General features: G+C 52.6%; 6 protein-coding genes across 6 annotated transcripts; 2 read left to right on the forward strand and 4 right to left on the reverse strand.

Annotated features, from left to right (window-relative positions):
- Positions 1-319: 319 nt before the first annotated feature.
- On the forward strand, positions 320-1,840 carry Z517_02465 (uncharacterized protein; the record flags this gene model as incomplete). Its single annotated transcript, XM_013431574.1, has 1 exon — positions 320-1,840. The coding sequence occupies one exon, from the start codon at positions 320-322 to the stop codon at positions 1,838-1,840; it is 1,521 nt and encodes a 506-aa protein (XP_013287028.1).
- A 398-nt stretch (positions 1,841-2,238) lies between these two features.
- On the forward strand, positions 2,239-3,286 carry Z517_02466 (uncharacterized protein; the record flags this gene model as incomplete). The annotated part of the gene is made up of 2 exons (XM_013431575.1): positions 2,239-2,573; positions 2,668-3,286. The coding sequence occupies 2 exons, from the start codon at positions 2,239-2,241 to the stop codon at positions 3,284-3,286; spliced, it is 954 nt and encodes a 317-aa protein (XP_013287029.1).
- Positions 3,287-4,288: 1,002 nt separating this feature from the next.
- Z517_02467 (uncharacterized protein) lies at positions 4,289-7,031 on the reverse strand (the record flags this gene model as incomplete). Its single annotated transcript, XM_013431576.1, has 4 exons — positions 4,289-4,405; positions 4,690-4,878; positions 5,087-6,240; positions 6,362-7,031. 4 exons carry the CDS (start codon positions 7,029-7,031, stop codon positions 4,289-4,291), a joined length of 2,130 nt encoding a protein of 709 aa, XP_013287030.1.
- Positions 7,032-7,634: 603 nt separating this feature from the next.
- Positions 7,635-10,026, reverse strand: Z517_02468 (uncharacterized protein; the record flags this gene model as incomplete). The annotated part of the gene is made up of 2 exons (XM_013431577.1): positions 7,635-8,594; positions 9,100-10,026. 2 exons carry the CDS (start codon positions 10,024-10,026, stop codon positions 7,635-7,637), a joined length of 1,887 nt encoding a protein of 628 aa, XP_013287031.1.
- Positions 10,027-11,116: 1,090 nt separating this feature from the next.
- On the reverse strand, positions 11,117-13,978 carry Z517_02469 (uncharacterized protein; the record flags this gene model as incomplete). The annotated part of the gene is made up of 4 exons (XM_013431578.1): positions 11,117-12,479; positions 12,535-12,872; positions 12,923-13,410; positions 13,465-13,978. 4 exons carry the CDS (start codon positions 13,976-13,978, stop codon positions 11,117-11,119), a joined length of 2,703 nt encoding a protein of 900 aa, XP_013287032.1.
- A 2,308-nt stretch (positions 13,979-16,286) lies between these two features.
- On the reverse strand, positions 16,287-17,083 carry Z517_02470 (uncharacterized protein; the record flags this gene model as incomplete). Its single annotated transcript, XM_013431579.1, has 4 exons — positions 16,287-16,396; positions 16,451-16,648; positions 16,699-16,818; positions 16,876-17,083. The coding sequence occupies 4 exons, from the start codon at positions 17,081-17,083 to the stop codon at positions 16,287-16,289; spliced, it is 636 nt and encodes a 211-aa protein (XP_013287033.1).
- Between the last annotated feature and the right edge of the window lie 365 nt (positions 17,084-17,448).

The following is a 17,448-nucleotide window of genomic DNA, read 5'->3' on the forward strand; positions in this document are numbered from 1 at the left end:
CTCAACCATCTATTGAACGGGGTAATATCCGTCAAAGGAAGCCATTCACGTGCTCATCGCGATGACCACACTCACCCAAGCTACAATGCACCAAGAGACTGCGTCGACAGGGTGACCGTCGTGCTACTCATGCACTGATTACCGCTTCCGCATTCGCGCTTGTTATCACCCTCATTTCCCCGCACCAACACTTGTGATAGGGAAAAATACCTGGGGCTGGCATTTTTGCCACACATTTGTCACCTCTACCACAACCCTCAATATCTCCCGCTTTTGGTCGAGTCAATCCTGAGTTGGGGATAATCTCAGACCAACTCTCATGGCTCGCATTGCTGGGAAGAAACAAGGTGTTGAAAACGGATCTGAAGTTGTGATCCCTGCACACCTAGTTGGCCCTTCCGATGCGGGCTTGTCAGGGAGAGATTCGGACGAAGATCAAGACACAGAGGTCAACCAGGAGCGGCTACAAAATGGACCAACTCGCGCGCAAGCAGAGGCTCGCCTCCGTCGCAAAGTTGACATACGGCTCTGCACCATTGCTGGAATTCTCTGCAGTCTGAATTTACTCGACAGTGGGATTATATCCTCAGCGGCTGTCACAAGCATGCTCTCTGATCTCGACCTCCTCGGAAATCGATATTCTGTCTCAATATTCATCTTTACTGTTGCTTCTGTCGCCTGTCAACTGCCTGCGACTATCCTATTACGCTTCGTGGGACCTCGGTTGTTCTTTTCCTCAATCACTTGTGCTTTCGGCATAATCACTATGTGCACCGCCGCTATAAGCAGCTGGCAACAGATGATAGCCCTTAGAGTTCTCCTTGGTATATCTATGTCGGGTATCTATCCAGGGCTGACGTACCTGATTTCAACTTGGTATACCCGCCATGAGCAGCAACTCCGATTTGCGCTGCTGCAGTCAGGAGAGATCATCATTCTCGCCACTGGCTCCATCGTCAACTTTGGTCTGAATCACCTCGATCATCAGGACGGCCTTCGAGGCTGGCAATGGATGTATTTGGTTCAAGGCTCGGTCACGGTCTTCCTCGGACTGATTACCTATTTCTGGATGGTTGATTTCCCCGACCGCTGCGAGAACTCCTTCAGGTTCCTCACAGATGATGAGAAGAGCCTTGCCATCTCTCGAATTCACGAAGATCGCCGTGATGCCGGGAAACCAGAGCCATTCAGCTTGGGTATTATCCTGGTTCACTTCTTCGATTTGAAGCTATACGCATTCTGCGTGCTATTCTTTCTACTCAACTTGGTGTCCACAGCTCTCTCGTACTTCTTGCCTATTATTCTGCAGAACGGAATGGGTTTCGACTCGAATGAGGCGATTATTCTGTCATCTCCGCCATACTATTATGCGGTAATTCCTGTCCTGATCTCTTCATATATTGGAGACAAGTACAGGGTCCGGGCACCAGTCATCATTTTCAACGCGGTCTGCCTTATCGTGGGATTCTGCATGCTAGGCTTCAGCAGTCAGGTAACTGTGAGATATATTGGCACGTTCCTGGCCACGGGCGCATACATTTCCAACTGGGCCGCGCTCAATGCTTATCAGGCCAACAATATTGTGGGTCAGTGGAAGCGTGCCACAGTTGCAGCAGCCGTTTCTGCCTGCAATGGATTGGGCGGTATAGCCGGCAGTTACATCGTCCGCCAGCCAGAGGCTCCACGATATTTGACAGCAATATGGGTCAGCATTGGGAGCCATATTTTGATGATCGTATTGGTTTCGGTGTGCACTCTGTGGTTCTGGTTCGCAAATCGCAAATCAAAGATGAAGGGAATTTTGATCGAAGGTGTCACGGACTTTCACTATACTTATTGATGTGGGTTCTTAGCCATTTCTGCTGAAGATAGAATATCTGTTGTCTGCAAAATAGAAGGAATCTTAGATACGCTCTGTGAGATGTACAGAGACTATGGTGGCATGGAAGGCTAATACTAGCATAGTGTTGAATAGATGATGATGAATATGCCTGGCTACTCATACACGAGAAAAGAGATCCATATTTGTCTAACCTGTTTAGTATTAGCTCACTTCATTGCACTAAACCCAATTGAGCAAAGACATCAACACCACCAGACGCGAGACTCGACACAGGCATATGAACGAATTGCCCACCCCCAAACTTGTGAGAAGGTCAGAACCGTTGTCTTGTATCGTTCCTAGTCCTGCTAGCACCGGCGCAAGTGTAAAAAGTCCTCTGCTCCGACGAAGATACAATGGTCGCAGCAAAACCTCCCCAGTCTAGATCCGGGTCATCGAGTCTCAGCGGGGGACCAGCGACCCTCGAACCGCGGATAAAACAAGTATCACAGACCACAATCCGCAAGAAATGGAGACCTCTGCCGCCCTCGTCGCAGGAGAAGGTCAGGCAGCTCTTCCTGAATGTCAAGACGAGGAGATCTGGTGCCGGTGGAAACGGCAGGATTCCACCGGTTGGCAAAATACGGAACAACAACAACAACAATAACGCAAAGATGCCAAAGAGGAACGCGACGACAGCCAGTGTCAGGGAGGATGAGTACGAGAAAGCTGTGGAGGAGGTCGCCGAAAAGTATGTTTGATGCGGAATCTACCCCTCTCTATATCCAAATGGTCATTTCTCCCACCCTCGACTCGCATCCGGCTAACACTCATCTCCCTGACAGACTACTCGCCCGCCTACCCCGAATGCCATTCCCACAGACAAACTCATCCACAGTCGATGATTCGCCGTTTGACCTTTCTGCGACTCTTGCCCGCATTGCCACCCTACAGTCCCAGTTGACGACAAACCTCCAATCTGCGCAGCTTCTCCGGCGGCAGATCAAGCGAGAGAAACTCGCCCTGAAGAGGGACCGCGCTCAATTGAAAGCGCTCGAGGAAGGCTTCAAAGGCAGCGAGGCGCTGAGACGGAAGAAGGAGAGGGGCCTGCACCCGATAGCGAAGAACTTGCACAGGGGAGAAGACGAGGACGCGGGCGGCAGGAAAGCTGAGCTGCGGGAGGACGTCGAGCGCGTCAACAACATTGCAGGAATCTTGCCCGTGGGTCAGAGAACATCCGCCATGTCGGAGTCAAAGACCCGCTCGCCTCCAACACTGAGCCCTGGCTCAGACGACGACCCGGAATTGAATTCGCTGCTCAACCAATTGCGGAGCCATCTCGTCAGCATGCAGAACAATACGGCAAGCATGCTGCCTGTATTAGCGGCAATGGATGAGACCAAGGTCACACTGGACAAATTTGCTGCCCGCCACGGGATCGGAAATAGTCTTGCAAACACTTGACTTGCAGGTGATGTCGTTCCTGGAGAACATCTCCTCACAAAAATGGGGATGATTGCAAAACCTCTCGCCCATCTTGCTATGCCCGCAGCGTCTCTGCGAGACCTTACATTCCGGCAAATGTCGAGGTCACAAAAGATCGGTGGATCTCGGTCGCGAGATATTGTCTCCCTACCCTGCTGGTATCGCGTTGAACTGGAGAGCCCAGGGGAGACTGGGCGACCTACAAGGATACGTCCAGGTCCGCGTACCCCTAAGCAGAGCAGTTGCAAACCCTCAATTGCTCTGGCTCTGGGTCTGGCTCTGGTTTCCCAGCAAGTATACAATCCAGAAAGGCTGCCTGATTTTCTGGCGACAAGCGAGCTATGTACTGTAGCACAGTACATAGAATACCGCTTCTCCAACTTCAAGTTCAACGAGGACGAGGATACAAGACGGAGAGAGCATCAGGTGCAACCACTACTGCGACCTCGTACACACCTCCAAATTCGCTCGATTTCGAAGGATCACGGCCCGATTGTCCGGTTCCATAGTCAGCCGTCTGTCTGTCTGTCTGTCTGTCTGTACGACGAGCCATGTGTATGAACTTGGCCCTTCTTGACCAGCCTCACGGGGACAGCCCCTAAAGGGTCTTCAAAGAGACTCCCAATGTGGATCTGTACAATATCACGAAATTATTCCAATGTTATGACGAACATTCTATTTCATCCCACCATTATTCATTCCTATTGTTGACCCTGTTTTGCTGCTTTGGGTGAAAGAGAGAGAGGGGTCCGACAACAGGGTTAATCGTGCTGTTCAATCATGATGCGTCCGTGCGTGATTGTCCTGTTGACTCGTTACCTGCCGTGTCCGCTGTGTCCCCTGAACCTCCATTAATCGTACCGAGATAGCTGGGTATATTAGTACATAGAGAGACCACCTCCACCCGACCGTGGTCCTGCCCTGCCCTCTCCTGACATCCCCTACCAAGCCAAACTTTTCCAATAACCTGCCAAGTACACACTACAGCGTGCGCACGCCCAGGCCCGCTCCCAGGACCGCGGCGTCGATGAGTCCAGACCTGTGTCGACCGGGCGCGAACCGGCGCATGACAAACCAGAAAAAGAAGACGGCCACCATCTATCAAGGACGTTGCCCCTAGTCAGCCAGAGGACATTAACGGAGCTAAGGAGGTATTGGCACCTCCGGGCGGGCCGTATACGGGAGGTTTGGTATATGATAGGGGTTTGGTAAGGGAGATTGACGAGTGTGGAGGCTTTTTGGGCCGAATGGGCGGGAGGATCGCGAAGGGAAGGAATTGAGGGAAACGACAAGAAAAAAAAACCCTTCCGGTATATATAACATGGTCTGGGTTGGTTTCCCAATTGAGGGAGGAAAGGAAGAGAGAGGGACAATTCACATACCAAAGGGACCGCAGCGATGAAATACCACTTCAAACTCGGGTACTCGCTCAGAGCATCGACATTCATACCGAACGCGCCGACCAAGAACGTCAACGGCAGGAAGATGAAGGTAATCCAACTCAGCCGCCACAGACTGGCATTGAGTTCGAGCGACTGTTTCGAGTCTCGGATTGTGACAGACTTGTACATCTGTTAACAAGGCACACACCCCATTCCCGGCGAGAGCCGAGAGTAGAGCAGTGCAAAAGAATTAGTCAATATGTCTTTTTCCTCTTTCACATCCGCCATCCTAGCGCAAAGCCAGGTGGTTGGGCAGTGTATTGCAATTCATGGCAACGATGAAAAGAAACAGGAGAAGTGGATGCAAGAGTGAGTGAATGAGAACGAGGGTTCATACCAGGTCAATCATATGCTCCAGCGGCTCAAGGTAGTCCGTTCCAATGTTGTCAGCCAGAACCTCAAAGTCGTCCAGCAGTGGCGTCAACCAGGTAGTACTGCTGCCGCCACCGCTGCTGCGATCACGCCCACTGGACCTGTCTCGCCCCTCGTTTCCACCTCCGTCTTGATACCTCTCCAACTCGGCGAAAACGGCAAAGTCGTCCTGCACAGCCTCGACGACCTTGGAGTGCCGATTCACTAGCTTCAGCATGTTATGCAGCCTCTGCGACATGCCCCAGACGTCGCGGGCGCGGGTCGAATCGGATGGGTGGGCGTAGACATGGTCCTCTAGCAAGGCGTGGGGTTCGTGAATCAGCGCAATCTGGTCGCGCCAGAGCTGGTACAGGCCGTCGAAGATGTGTGAGAGCACCGCTTGAAGGGTGGGCGTCGATGCACACTTTCTTTCATCCGAAGCTGTGCTCTCTGTTTGGTCGCTAGAGGCAGAGGGTGGGAAAGCGCCCGGGTTCAGGCCTAGCAGCACATTGGCACTGACAATCTCGCCGGCCTCGCCGGACGAGTATTCACAAATAACAATGGTATCGCGCTTTGCCATGTCATGCAGGTGACGCGAGCCGGAATTGAATCGCGTGACTCGTGGTCCAGGTAAGGCTTGCGACGAGGCTCGCTGCATGTAGACTGAAATGCGCTGACGGTAGATAGAGGGTTTGGTGGGTTGCAACAGTTGATCATGCTGCGACGGATGATCATGTTCATCATGATGGTGATGGAGGTGATGTAGATGATGATGATGATGATGGTGGGATGGAGTCTCCTGACGAGGCACCACCAAGGACCCAAAATCCAGCCCGAACGCCATGCAGATGACGCCTCTAGCGATATCGAATGCCGGCCGCCATCGAATAGCCTTATGTGACGCCCGCCGCGTATCGCGGTCATCCTGCATCCAGTCACGAAAGCTCCGCTCGCCTGTCTCGGCGCTAGAGCCGCTGATACCAAACGCATTGCTCAGATAGTTAACTGCTTCTTCGTTGTTGCAGACATAGACCAGACGGAGCAGGGAATCGGGTTGCTCGTCCTCTTCCAGGTACTTTCGAAGACGGGAAACACTTTCGAACAGTTTTGGAGGTGCGCAGAGCAAGACACCCTCATCATCTTTGACACTAGTGTTAGACCATGGGAAGCGCAAACGGAACAAAGTGAATGGTGTGGAAGGGAGGTCCGCGCTAGGCCATGCCATTACATGGCCTATCTCGAGCAACAATACTTTACTTACCAATATCATATTCCAACACGTAGAGAGCCCGTCGCTTGAACAGCGGAGCCGGCTTCTGGGACAGGATCGCCGTCGCATGAGTCGTCGCTAGTCCAGCAGCATGCTTGAGGCCGGTATGCGCCCCAGGCTTGATTGCAGGCTTGATCCCGAACCACCGTCTGACGCGGTCGATTGGGCGATTGGCGCCGCCGCGGGCGACGAGGTCAGATGCTGAGCGCGTGATGTGGAGCTGTGCCTCTTCCGCATCGATGTCGGTGTTGACGCGCCGGAAAACGGCAGCTCGCTGCTCGATCTCGAGTTGCTGTTGCGGATCCGGCTCAGGGAAAGGGTTTTTGAATTCTACCGACTCCTGAACGAGGTCGTGTTCCTGCTCGCCAAAGTTGTCGTCCGAGTAACCCCTGACGCGCTGACCCGGGTGGACGTCGAGAGGACATGGGCAGGTGTCGGCCTGAGTTAACGAGGCGGCGACATTCTTGCACTGAGGCGGTTTGGAAAAGAAATCTTGCACGAACGACGTCGAGATGTCTTCCTCCCTGACCAGTGGCGGCCGCAAGGGTCGTCCTTCTTCAATGCGGATCGAAAGCTCGGCTCCCCTTTGGTGTCGATCTGTTGAGAACTTCCTCTGTTTCGCAGACCGTGTCGAGAGAATTGAGGACCTTCTTGAAGCCATTGCTGAGGGAATTTGAGCTGCCCTTTTCCATACTCTTTTATCTCAGGAACAGTCAGGACACATGTTGCAGTACATCACTGAATCCTCCTCTTTTGTGGCGCCAACAAGGCTGGCTCGGAGGTGACGATCTTGACCCGAAGCTTGATTGTGCGCAGGTGATGTGCATGAAGCCCCTGACAATAGGGGCTGCTGATCGGACCATCAAAACAGCCATTTTCGTCAGTGGCTAATGCCAGCCAACATACAATTGAGTTGGTCCGGTGTCATGGCAAGATTAGTCTGGGTGTAAAAAATATTGTGAAAACAGATGGAAAAGGATGGATGTGAGGTTTTGTGGGAATGGGGGGATCAACCTGTAAAGGCAATGACCACCACGACTAATTATCGACTATTGCGCATGACGAAACGACCGCCCGACGCTACCAAACAATGTCCTTGTCCTAAGATGTGGTCCTTGTCTTCAGTTACCGTTCCAGACAGCAAGCAAAACTCCAACTTGATGATTTACGTAGTTACACGCCTCAGGCTAGATCAAATTTTCAGCCTCCTTCACCAATAACTCCCCGACCACAAAGCCAACTGATTGATCATGGCCAAACGACTTCAAGGTCTGCCATATGCCTTTCGTGGAAACTCATCCCAGATACCCTTCATTTCCGTGACATCCAGGCCGTCTTCTTCTATCAAATGTCCTTGAAAGTCTACGTCTTGTCCATCCATCAGGCCCCGGAAGCGGCCCTTCATCCACTCGTCTCCGTCGAATTCCAGGTATCCATCGCAACCTCGTCCAAACTTCATGTCGCCGTCATCATCATCCTCCGACCTCCACCCGAACGAGACAGCGTTGTAAGGAGTGACGTGGGAGATATCGCCGGCGTGGAGAACCCCGGATTTAGAACCGATATTAAAGCGCCCCCAGAGTTTTTGTTTTCTGTGATCGACTTGGAGCGTGATATCAAAGGGATAAAATGGTTTTTGGTGGATTAGATAGGTGCCTGATATTTGGATGCCGGCAGAGCTGTTTGGAGAGTCGTCGGGCTCGTCATACCCCAGGGACTCGTACGCCGGCGGGGCGTCATCCATTTCGACGTCATGGTGGAAGGAGACGGGGGTATGGTCATAGATGTGTTGTGGAGGGTTTGAGATGGGTCGGGCGCTGGTATTACGAGGGAAAGGCTGGCTTCGTCTCGCAGTCTGTCGACTTCGTGGTGCTGAGGCTGAGGCTGTAGCCTTGGGTTTGGCAGGAGATTTTGGCGCAGATGCAGGCTTGGGAGTGGAAGAGGATGTTTTGGCACCTTTGGGCTTTTTGGCAGAAGAAGCATCAGAGGCAGCGGAGGCGCTGGATGCCTTCTTAGATTTGGTCGACTTCTTTGCCGCCTCGAGCGTGTCGCGGTCAATCTTGAGCTTCACGTCATCGATTTCCAGCTCGATGGTGGTTTTTGAGCAGCTGCGCCTCGTACCAGTGCGCGACCTGGTCCTTGGGCGTAGAGCCGCGTTTGGGTAGAAGCAGGTCCTTGAGGTCTGTTGTCGAGGCGCGAGGATGTCGTTTATTGGGCCCCAAGTCTACAAAGAGAGTGTCCCTGTAGACGAAATCGCCTCTTCTGACCTCTGTATTTTCCATCGCGGTCAGACTTTATGTCGAGGTGAGGGAGAAGGAGGAAGAGGAAGTGGTGGTGTTTGCGCTGACTTTGGTGAGGTATCGGGTACGGCCAGCCAAGCGGCGGATTGCCAGGCTGAAAGTCAAGGTGCGCTAACTCGGTCAGGCTGCATACATATTGGATGGATGCAGTCAGCAGTGCAACCACACGAGGAACAGAATTCCCTCTACCTCGTAATATTACCACGACCATACAAGCCCGGCCTATCCAAGACACAGGGATAGCTGCGTTCTTGATATCCTCTCATTCGACATATTTACTCCGCCGATCAACCAAACATTTCCAATTGCTGGCCCATCCATCATTCCTCCATCATCTTCCAGCCTCACGGAACCTCTTCTCTCCTCCCCCCTCTCCCCAGCTAGTCTCGACGACATCTACACTTTCACTCCTGCTTGTCGGCGACTCACTCCCTCGGCAGCTGCACACTCCTGTGCAAACCCCAAGCACCTCGTCATCCAGCCGCGGCCCCAGTAGCTCAGCTCGATACAATGCGGCGCACCCAGCACGATTCCGCTCTCGACCCTCGGACTTCCTGTAAAGTGCCGTGCAAAGTCCTGCATCGTCACCCTCGAGGCCTTCCATAAGGCATCGTGCTCGCCCATCCCATACATAATTGGCACCTTCACTTCCTTTGCATAACCCGCCCAGTAGTCCGCCCAGTGGAACGTGCCGTCCTCAAACTCTCCGAGGGACATGGAAGTATTCAAATAGGACCCCATCTCTAGGATCTCGGGAGGCGCCCTTCCCAGCTTGGGGTCGCCAAACATGGGGCCGTCTTTCACCTCCAAGGGCCAAAAAATCCGTCCGTCGACGACCCCGTTCTCAATAATGTGCATGGCACTTTCACGAGGACGACCATGTTCCGTGCCCCAGCCGGACATGATCAGCCCACCGAGTGGGTATTGAGGTTGAGGGTCATTTGCGTGGAGGGCAGAGGCCACGATAGAGCTTGGGGACCCCAAAGAGTGCGCCAGGATGACAATGGCGGTTGCTCCAGAGCTAAGCCCGAATTCTTGCCATACCTTGGGGAGGATGTGATGGTGAAGGTATTTGCCTTCTTCCTGGAGGAATGTTGATCCATCAGGCACCGGGGGAAGTCCTGTGCTCTCTTTGTACCCTGGACGGTCAATGGCTACGAAAGGCACCCCGAGTGATTCTGCCAGCCTTGTGGCGGACGTGGCTGTACCAGCGTCAAAGTACTTTGAAAAATACGTCCCGCCGTGTATCGCGACTACCAAGGGTTGATAGTCGGCAGTTTTTGACGCACGCGTCGGCACCGCGAGTATACCTGAAAGCTGAGCGCCATTTGTCAACGACAGAGTGAAGGGCTTCATATCGACCTTGGAAGCCAGTATTAGGTGAAGTTACAAGACCAAGTGACCAATCGGCGGTCGGCAAGGAAGTAAGCAGGAGAGCTCGCGAAGCCGCTGCTGTTGTTGTAGAGAAGCCGGCGAATGGGATTTCTTATCTGTCCACCGTCCTTATCGATGCTGACGATACGTGATGATCAAAATACAACTACCCCGTACTGTAGTAGCAAAGCCACAGCATGGCAAGCCTCGAGGCGTCCCGCAGGCTCGACGTACCGAGTACGGACCCGTCCCTGCCCCGATTCAGCGCGGAGCAATCGTGGAGAATTGTCGACGCTATTACCTCGTACTGATCCACCAATTGGGGATTGGACTCGTATCTGTGCCTCGCATGCGGGGATGGGCCCGTTTCGAGGCGACCCTCCAAGGCCCTTCCTCCAGATGGATAGCCGTGCGAGTCCAAGTTATCCCTTGGTGTATTCGAACATATCCGTCGCTCAAACGCATTCCCACGAAATCGTTAGTCGAATCATCCTCGGCGAATGCGCTGTTCTAGGGGCGCCTCGATATTGACGACATGCCTTGTCAAGGCACGGGTCGCAAAGGAGAATGTGGCACCAGACCCCTGCGACCATCTCTAGCTCATTTCCTGTAGAAAACGCGTCTGTATACGTTCAAAATGTATCAGTCTGGGGGTCGCAATAGAGATTGAGCTGGGCTTCAAGACTTTTTTCATTGGTAGGTGCAGAGTAAGCCGCTAACGCCCTGTAGAGAGGATACTGCGTTGTAAATGCCTTTCCCAGACGACTGTTTTCCTCCGCGTGTCTTCAATGTTTCTGGCCACACGGAATGAAAACCAATATTGTGATGCTTCCTGGTTGCACTTCCTCCAAGTATAAACAGCAACAAACCAGATTGCCATAACGATTGTGGTATCTCAAAAAACTGCAAACATGTAGGAACTTGCACATCAAATCTCGCCTATGTACTGCGGAATATGTATGCGCAGATCGTGAGATGCAGTTGTCCTAATTACTGACATAAAGAGCCGTCCCTGAAATCATCTCGCGTCGACAAGTGGCCTTGTTCCACGTGCCACCTCCCGATGTCAATGCTAATGTTGGACCACGTCGTGGTATATCTTGGAATCTTCGTTGAGTGCAGGCGTCGCTGGGAACTCTCCTGGAACATGGAATTCTCGGGTACCATTGTAGGCCTGCGCCGGCTTGACGACGTAATCCGTTGGCGCAGTCTTGGATGTTCTGGGGCCCGCGTAGATACCATTAGCGTCGAACATGGTGGGAGTAGCCACACCGTGACCCGTGCTTGTTGGCACCGTGGACAATGTTCCCGTCTCCGTTCCTGACGATACGGTATTTGCGACAGCCGAGCTGGGCGCTGTGGTTGTTTCACTCATTGCCAGCGGTCCAGACGGTGCATCGATTGGTGCCGCGGTTGCCACGGGTATGGGGGCTGAGGATTCTCCATATCGCGGGATCGCTGATTCACCATCTAGCCGTTGGGCATCCGTCTCAGTCTGTTTCTCGAGTTGATGCTCGTTGTGATGGTGCATAGCCCCAGCAGCTAATGCCGCCCCTCCTGCGCCTGCAGCAATCGGCGCCATCCATTCACCATATTGACTCGCGCCATCATGGGAAGGGTGTGGTTGACGATTGGGGAATATATTCGGATGGTGGCCCGGCGCATATTGGTTCGTTGTATTCATCTGCGAAGTCAGACCAGCAGGTGGATCAGCGTCTGGCTGGAGATCCGTGTGCTTTTCCGTGGTGTGGGCGAAAGGTACTCCGCTGCCTGGTAGAGCACCTGCTGCTGCTATGACATCACGGTCTGGGTCAGAACTCTCTCCACTAGAAGGGGACAGCGGAGCTTGCAAGCCGCGCTGTATGTTGAGATCAGATGGAAATCGCCCACCTGGTGCTGGTCGTTGTGGAGGACGCCATCCAGCTTCGGATCTGTTGTCCTCGATGTCGTTCAACGTAGCCGCACCGAGACCGCCGGCGCCGGCGGCAGTAGCAGCGGCAATGGCAGCTCCATCGGCAGATGTTCCTCGCACGGACTGTTCACCGGAAAATGCAATTCGATCAGCCTCATCATCCTCCATCTCGCCCTCCGAGCTCATAATGCTGGCAGGTTTGACACTGTTCCCGGAAAGCGATCGAGCGTGCTGCCTGCGGACAAACTCGTTGCGTTCTTCACCTCGCTTTTCAGTAAGCTCCTTGATGTCATTGAACCACGCTAACATGGTCTCGTGTGACTCGGCTCGGAAGACCCAGGCGTGCCCGCGATGCATCGAGCCGGTCTGTCGACCCTTGAGCATGAATTTATGCGACGAAGAGCCAGGCTCAGAATGAGCGCCCAGTTTCTGTTCGGGCAGATATAATGACATGACAGGCGACTGGAATGCAATTCGGTCTGCCGATTTGAACTCGTGTAGATGTGTCGGAGACAGCACGTACCTGATAGACGCAATCAGTATTTGGAGCCGCGAAATGGCTGCTAGATTTTACTCACCATCCAGGAGTGTAGTTCTTCAGGTATTTACTCTTCCGCTCAAGCATCCCGCTCCTTACTTCAATGGCGGCCGGATGATCTTTTCCGGGATAGATAATATGAGAGACTTGTCGAATGGGGATTCTTGGATCCACCATTTGATTGTTATTCCTGGTGAATTCGTCCCACTCATGGTCCTTGGTCATCGACAATGGTCCATCCTTGAGCTTCTCAGCTGTGTCATAGGCGTCGTCGGCTTCGCGGCGCAGGATGCCGGCAAGCACATTATACGCTTTCTGGATTTCGCCAACCACGATGGACTCCAACTCTCGACCAGACGCTTCGAGGTTGAGATAGGCCTGTTCATGTCAGCTCAAGCACTGCGACGCGACTCGGCAGGACATCCTACCCGATGCAAATAGTTCTCTTCATCGATTTGTTTCTCAATCTGCTTGTCGACGGCCATCTTGACCAAGAATGGGTCGCCCTTGCCTCCAGACGATGCTACCTCATGATCAACCATACCAAGAGATTCTTGCAAAGATTGGATCGCCCTCTTGGTGGCCTCTTTTTCCTTGTCTACTGAATTCTTAAAATCACCAGACAAGCTTTTGATCTCTTTAATCTTCTGTTGGAGGTCACTACGCAGACCCGTGAGTTGAATAATGACCTCATTCTCAAGGTCTCGAGCCTTGTTGGCTTCGTTAAGTCCTTGTTTGTGAAAGTCTCGAAGGATGTAGGCGGCGTCACCCAGACCACCAGATGTCAAGAAGTTGGAAGGGATTGTGGTGTTGTTGATAACGTTGGAGGTCGACATGAGGGCCTTTGCTCGAGTTTCATATGTCTTGTGCAGTTCTCGGAAGTAATTAATCAAATCCTTGAGTACTTTGCGCCACGCTGATCCAGATGTTAGCAGGGGACAATCTGTCGAGCCAAAAAGAGTAGACATACCTTGGAATCGCGCTGCGAGAAGCTCTGTGGGGTTTCCTGTGGTCGGAACTGGACAGTAGAAAACACTGTTGCTCTCTTCGGTTTCGCCATACTTCTCCTTTTCGGCCAGTGGCATGCTGCGCACTGAACCGGCGTAGCTGCTTCTCTTGCTAGCAGTCCTTTTCAGACTTGCGCTCTTGTGAAGAGAAGCCTTCTTCTTCAGTGTCCCACCTCTCGATGGTAGTAGAGTCTGCGACCCTGACATATGCGAGTTGCTCCGAGGAAGGTCTGGAGACTCCTGGTTTTGGTGGACGACTTCATCATGTAGATCGGCGGCTTGCGCTACGGAGGATGGATCCTGCAAAAGAGCAGCATGAGAGTGGTTTGGATGCGACAAGGTCTCTGTATGTTGGGTGCCGGCATAGGATACAGGTCGAGAAGATAGCCTGGCGCTCGGAGCTCGCGCGGAATGTATTGAGGCATCGGGATGAGCGCTTTGGACGGGCGAAACAGGAGTGATAGGTCTCGAGGACATGATGACAAGGTCCAGATAGGAACGTGAAAGCTCAGTTGCAGAGCTATCTGCGGGGCATTGAAGTTTGGGTACACCGGCGACTCTTGTTTGGGAGCTATGTCGTGAGCGGCATCTTGGAGCAGACAGAAGCGTTTCAAGTATGCACGACACCTATTTCGTGTAAGAGTGCAAAAGGTATGGACGGAATGCAAAGCAAGCTGGAAGGAAGCTGAGACGAGAGGAGTCGAGACTGGGGAAATGAGATGCGATGAGCCGTGCCAATATGGATGACGTCGGTTCTAGGAAGAACAAGAGTCAAGAGAGTTGGCGATGATGAGGGCAGTCGAGGGTGGGCGGGAGCGTCGACGTTGAGGTGGACAAAGGTCGAAAGGCAATAAAAACGGTGAAGTCAGTGCCCGCTTGGGAAGCTTTGGGTGGGTTCATTTGGGAGGTGGAGGCTTGGATTAGGGCCCTTGAGTTGTTCAGTGCCACCGGCACGGCGGGAACAAGTGGTCGAATCGCAAAAGGTGCAGGTGCTCAGTGGAGAGCCTGGAGGGAGAGGGGCCCAGGTCCGCCCGAGGATGATGGGAAGGGGGCGGTTGGTTAGTTGGTTAGTTGGAAGCTGGCCAAGGGAGCCTGGGTGACTAGAAGTAATCGGGGGCCTCCTCCTCGGCGGTTGGCGCGCAATGTTGCAGGCTCGAACTGCTGCTCGACATTGAGTGCTGAGCATTCAGCAAGCAGTGGAGTGACGAGGGGTCCTCCCGAGTCCTGACTGCCCAACCCAGCGAACACCTACATCAGACAATGGTGATGTAATTAATTACCCACCATGCACTTTGTGTCCTTTGCCTTGTCCTGCATTCTACTTGTATCTTTAAGTATTTATTTAGAAGAGATGTTTCCGAGAATACGATACCATGTGCCCAAGATGCCTTACTCAATCGCCGGTTGAGCATTGCCGAGGGTGGTCTCGCAGGATCAACCATGTCGACAAGCTCTCGTGGTAGTTAGCTGCTCCGCGATTGCGTCGCTAGCCACATGAACTATTTGAAGGAACCACTCACCCCGCCAAATACTGGATACCTACGAACAGCTTGCGTCTCCTAGGCGCGGCTGCCTCCCGATCCTGGGCATTCATCTTAACCCGAACCGGAAGAGAGCTATCTAAGCAATGAGCACTGTGCTATCAAGGCATGCAGGACGCCACGGGAAGACTCGCACGAGAGAAAAAACATGCTCCAAGTGATAGTGACCGGGTGCCGGGTCAACTGGGAGGGTACTCGGTATACCTGGGCAATTGTTCGCTTTGCATATTGCGGTGGCTGGGCCAGTGGCGTTACCTGGCGATCATGTCAAGATGGCTTGATTGTCCAGCCACCTTCCCAATAGGCAAAAGCTCAGGAAATCGGCACATCAGTCATCAATCGTTCATCTTTGCGTTTTGCCCAGAACAATGAGCTCCTCCACTGATCGGCCATTGCGCTGGTCCGTTGCAGCACTGTACGGCGCACTTGGTCAGCTCTCGAGAAGCTCTTCTTTGGCTAGCCCAGTTCGAGAAGTACAACTGAGCTGAACAAGCGCCTCTTCATGCGCCACGAGGGAACTCAACAACTACGTCCATTCTACACGTTGTGGCGTGATTGCTAGGGATCAGCGCGGATAAGTGACTCCTCGGATCCAGGCAATGGTTGCTTTTGAGCCAACCCGGTGTGCCCGGTCCTGATGGGTCACCTCATACGAATATAGTGGCAGCTTGCTCAAGCCACTTTGTCTGAATGAAGTCGACTAAGAGCATTCAAAATTTCCAGATGAAGCCAACATTTTCTTACAAGTTCCCAGTCCCTCCATGTGGTCAAATTTTGTTCCTCTTAGGTTAGACTCGCTTACTGACATCTGTCGTTTGTGAGCTCATCACCTGGTACCTAATCAGTTTTGTCATCATTCAACCACGTTTTCACTTGCTGCTCTCATCAAAGGAGTGCTGGCGATGGGTGTGTTGGGAGTGAGCCATGATGATGAATAAGCTGTGATCTTTCACATGATTCCAGCCACAAGATATTTTTGGTAACCTCTTCTTTCGTGTTTGAAAATGAATACAGGTGAACCTCTCGGAACTGCTTGATATACCGGGCTATGTACAAATGTTTTCGGCTCCATTGGTTTATCCTTTAAAAAAACAACTATGCAGATGGTGGAACATGTCTGCTTGCATGCCTTCTCTTGCACGGCTGGAAGGGTCAATCTGTAGTCTCGTTCGCTACCGCAATGCAACAGCGCGAACCTCATCATCCGAACCCAATAACGGTGTGGAGGATGAAAAGGCGGCGTATCATGCCCCAGGTGCGGCCTTGCTTTCGTAGTAAGGTGCCGGAACATCGATTCCGTATCTTTCTTTAATTCTCTGCTTCCGCCTTTCCTCGTATCCGGGCCCGTAGATACCTGACACCGCGTGAATCAGTCGCTTGCAAAGGTTATCATGTTGAGCGTCCTTACCTCGTCCTTCTCCCAACTCATTGATTGTTTCGTTGAGAGGTCTTCTAAATCGAGCTCTGGCCTCCTCTTTATATGTCATCCGGTCATCGAAGGCCTTGTCTGAAGACGATTCGAATATGGAGCGGCCAGTGTAGCTGATCACTCCCATCGCGGTACCGAGGGCCAAAGCACTGCCAAGCGTCGAAGTCATTGAACGCCCTGCTCGTCAGTCAGCCATAGCCCAATACATCCTGTTGCGCATTCCGTACTCCAGAGGCCGTTCAAAGAGCCAGCAATGGTACCGCCAATTACGTGGTTGATGTAATCATTCTTCTCTCGTAGGTTTGCAGAAGCCGTGCTTGCGAACTGGAATGTTCCGCCCATAGCCGCTAGAAACCATCAGATTCTGTTTTCCTTCAATTGCCATGCAAAGATTCCAATCATACTGAGTAGGCCAATGGTCCTGCCAAAACGTGTAAACACCCCGAAAGCACCAATCTGTTCCTTCGCGACAGTGTTCTGGACGGAAGCGATGAAGAGCCCAGCAGCGCCAGTTAATGCAGCTGAGCGCGCCGAGAGACCCAACGCATCCCGAGGTTGGTAAACAGGCTCGTCGACATCGTAATTAGGCTTGGGGTCCACCAAGTCCCCCATGGCTGCGGTCCTGGTTGCTAGAATTGAGAGCAACCAGGTTCAAGTCATCCGTAGCTTAGGCAAGGTGCTATCGACTCGGGGGACGCGGAGTAAAGGTCAAGAATTTGCTGTAGACTGAGAAGTTGGCTCCTTGTAGATGTGAGAATTATGGCATCTCGTCCATGGTAAAGCTCTCGCCAGAGGTCGGAGAAGCGCAGTCTTGGCGTCTGTGGTTTTCCAGAAGTAGGAAATGCTCGAAGCCGCTTTTATCCAGGTTAACCTTCCACCTTACTCCTTACTCCCCTATTATTTAGACACATCGCTGGCCAGGATATGGGCTCCTATGCCTCATCACAAGCTAAGTCATCAGAATGACTTCATTACCT

The sequence above is a fragment of the Fonsecaea pedrosoi genome, assembly GCF_000835455.1.
Source record: "Fonsecaea pedrosoi CBS 271.37 unplaced genomic scaffold supercont1.2, whole genome shotgun sequence".
Classification (NCBI taxonomy): Eukaryota; Fungi; Ascomycota; class Eurotiomycetes; order Chaetothyriales; family Herpotrichiellaceae; genus Fonsecaea; species Fonsecaea pedrosoi.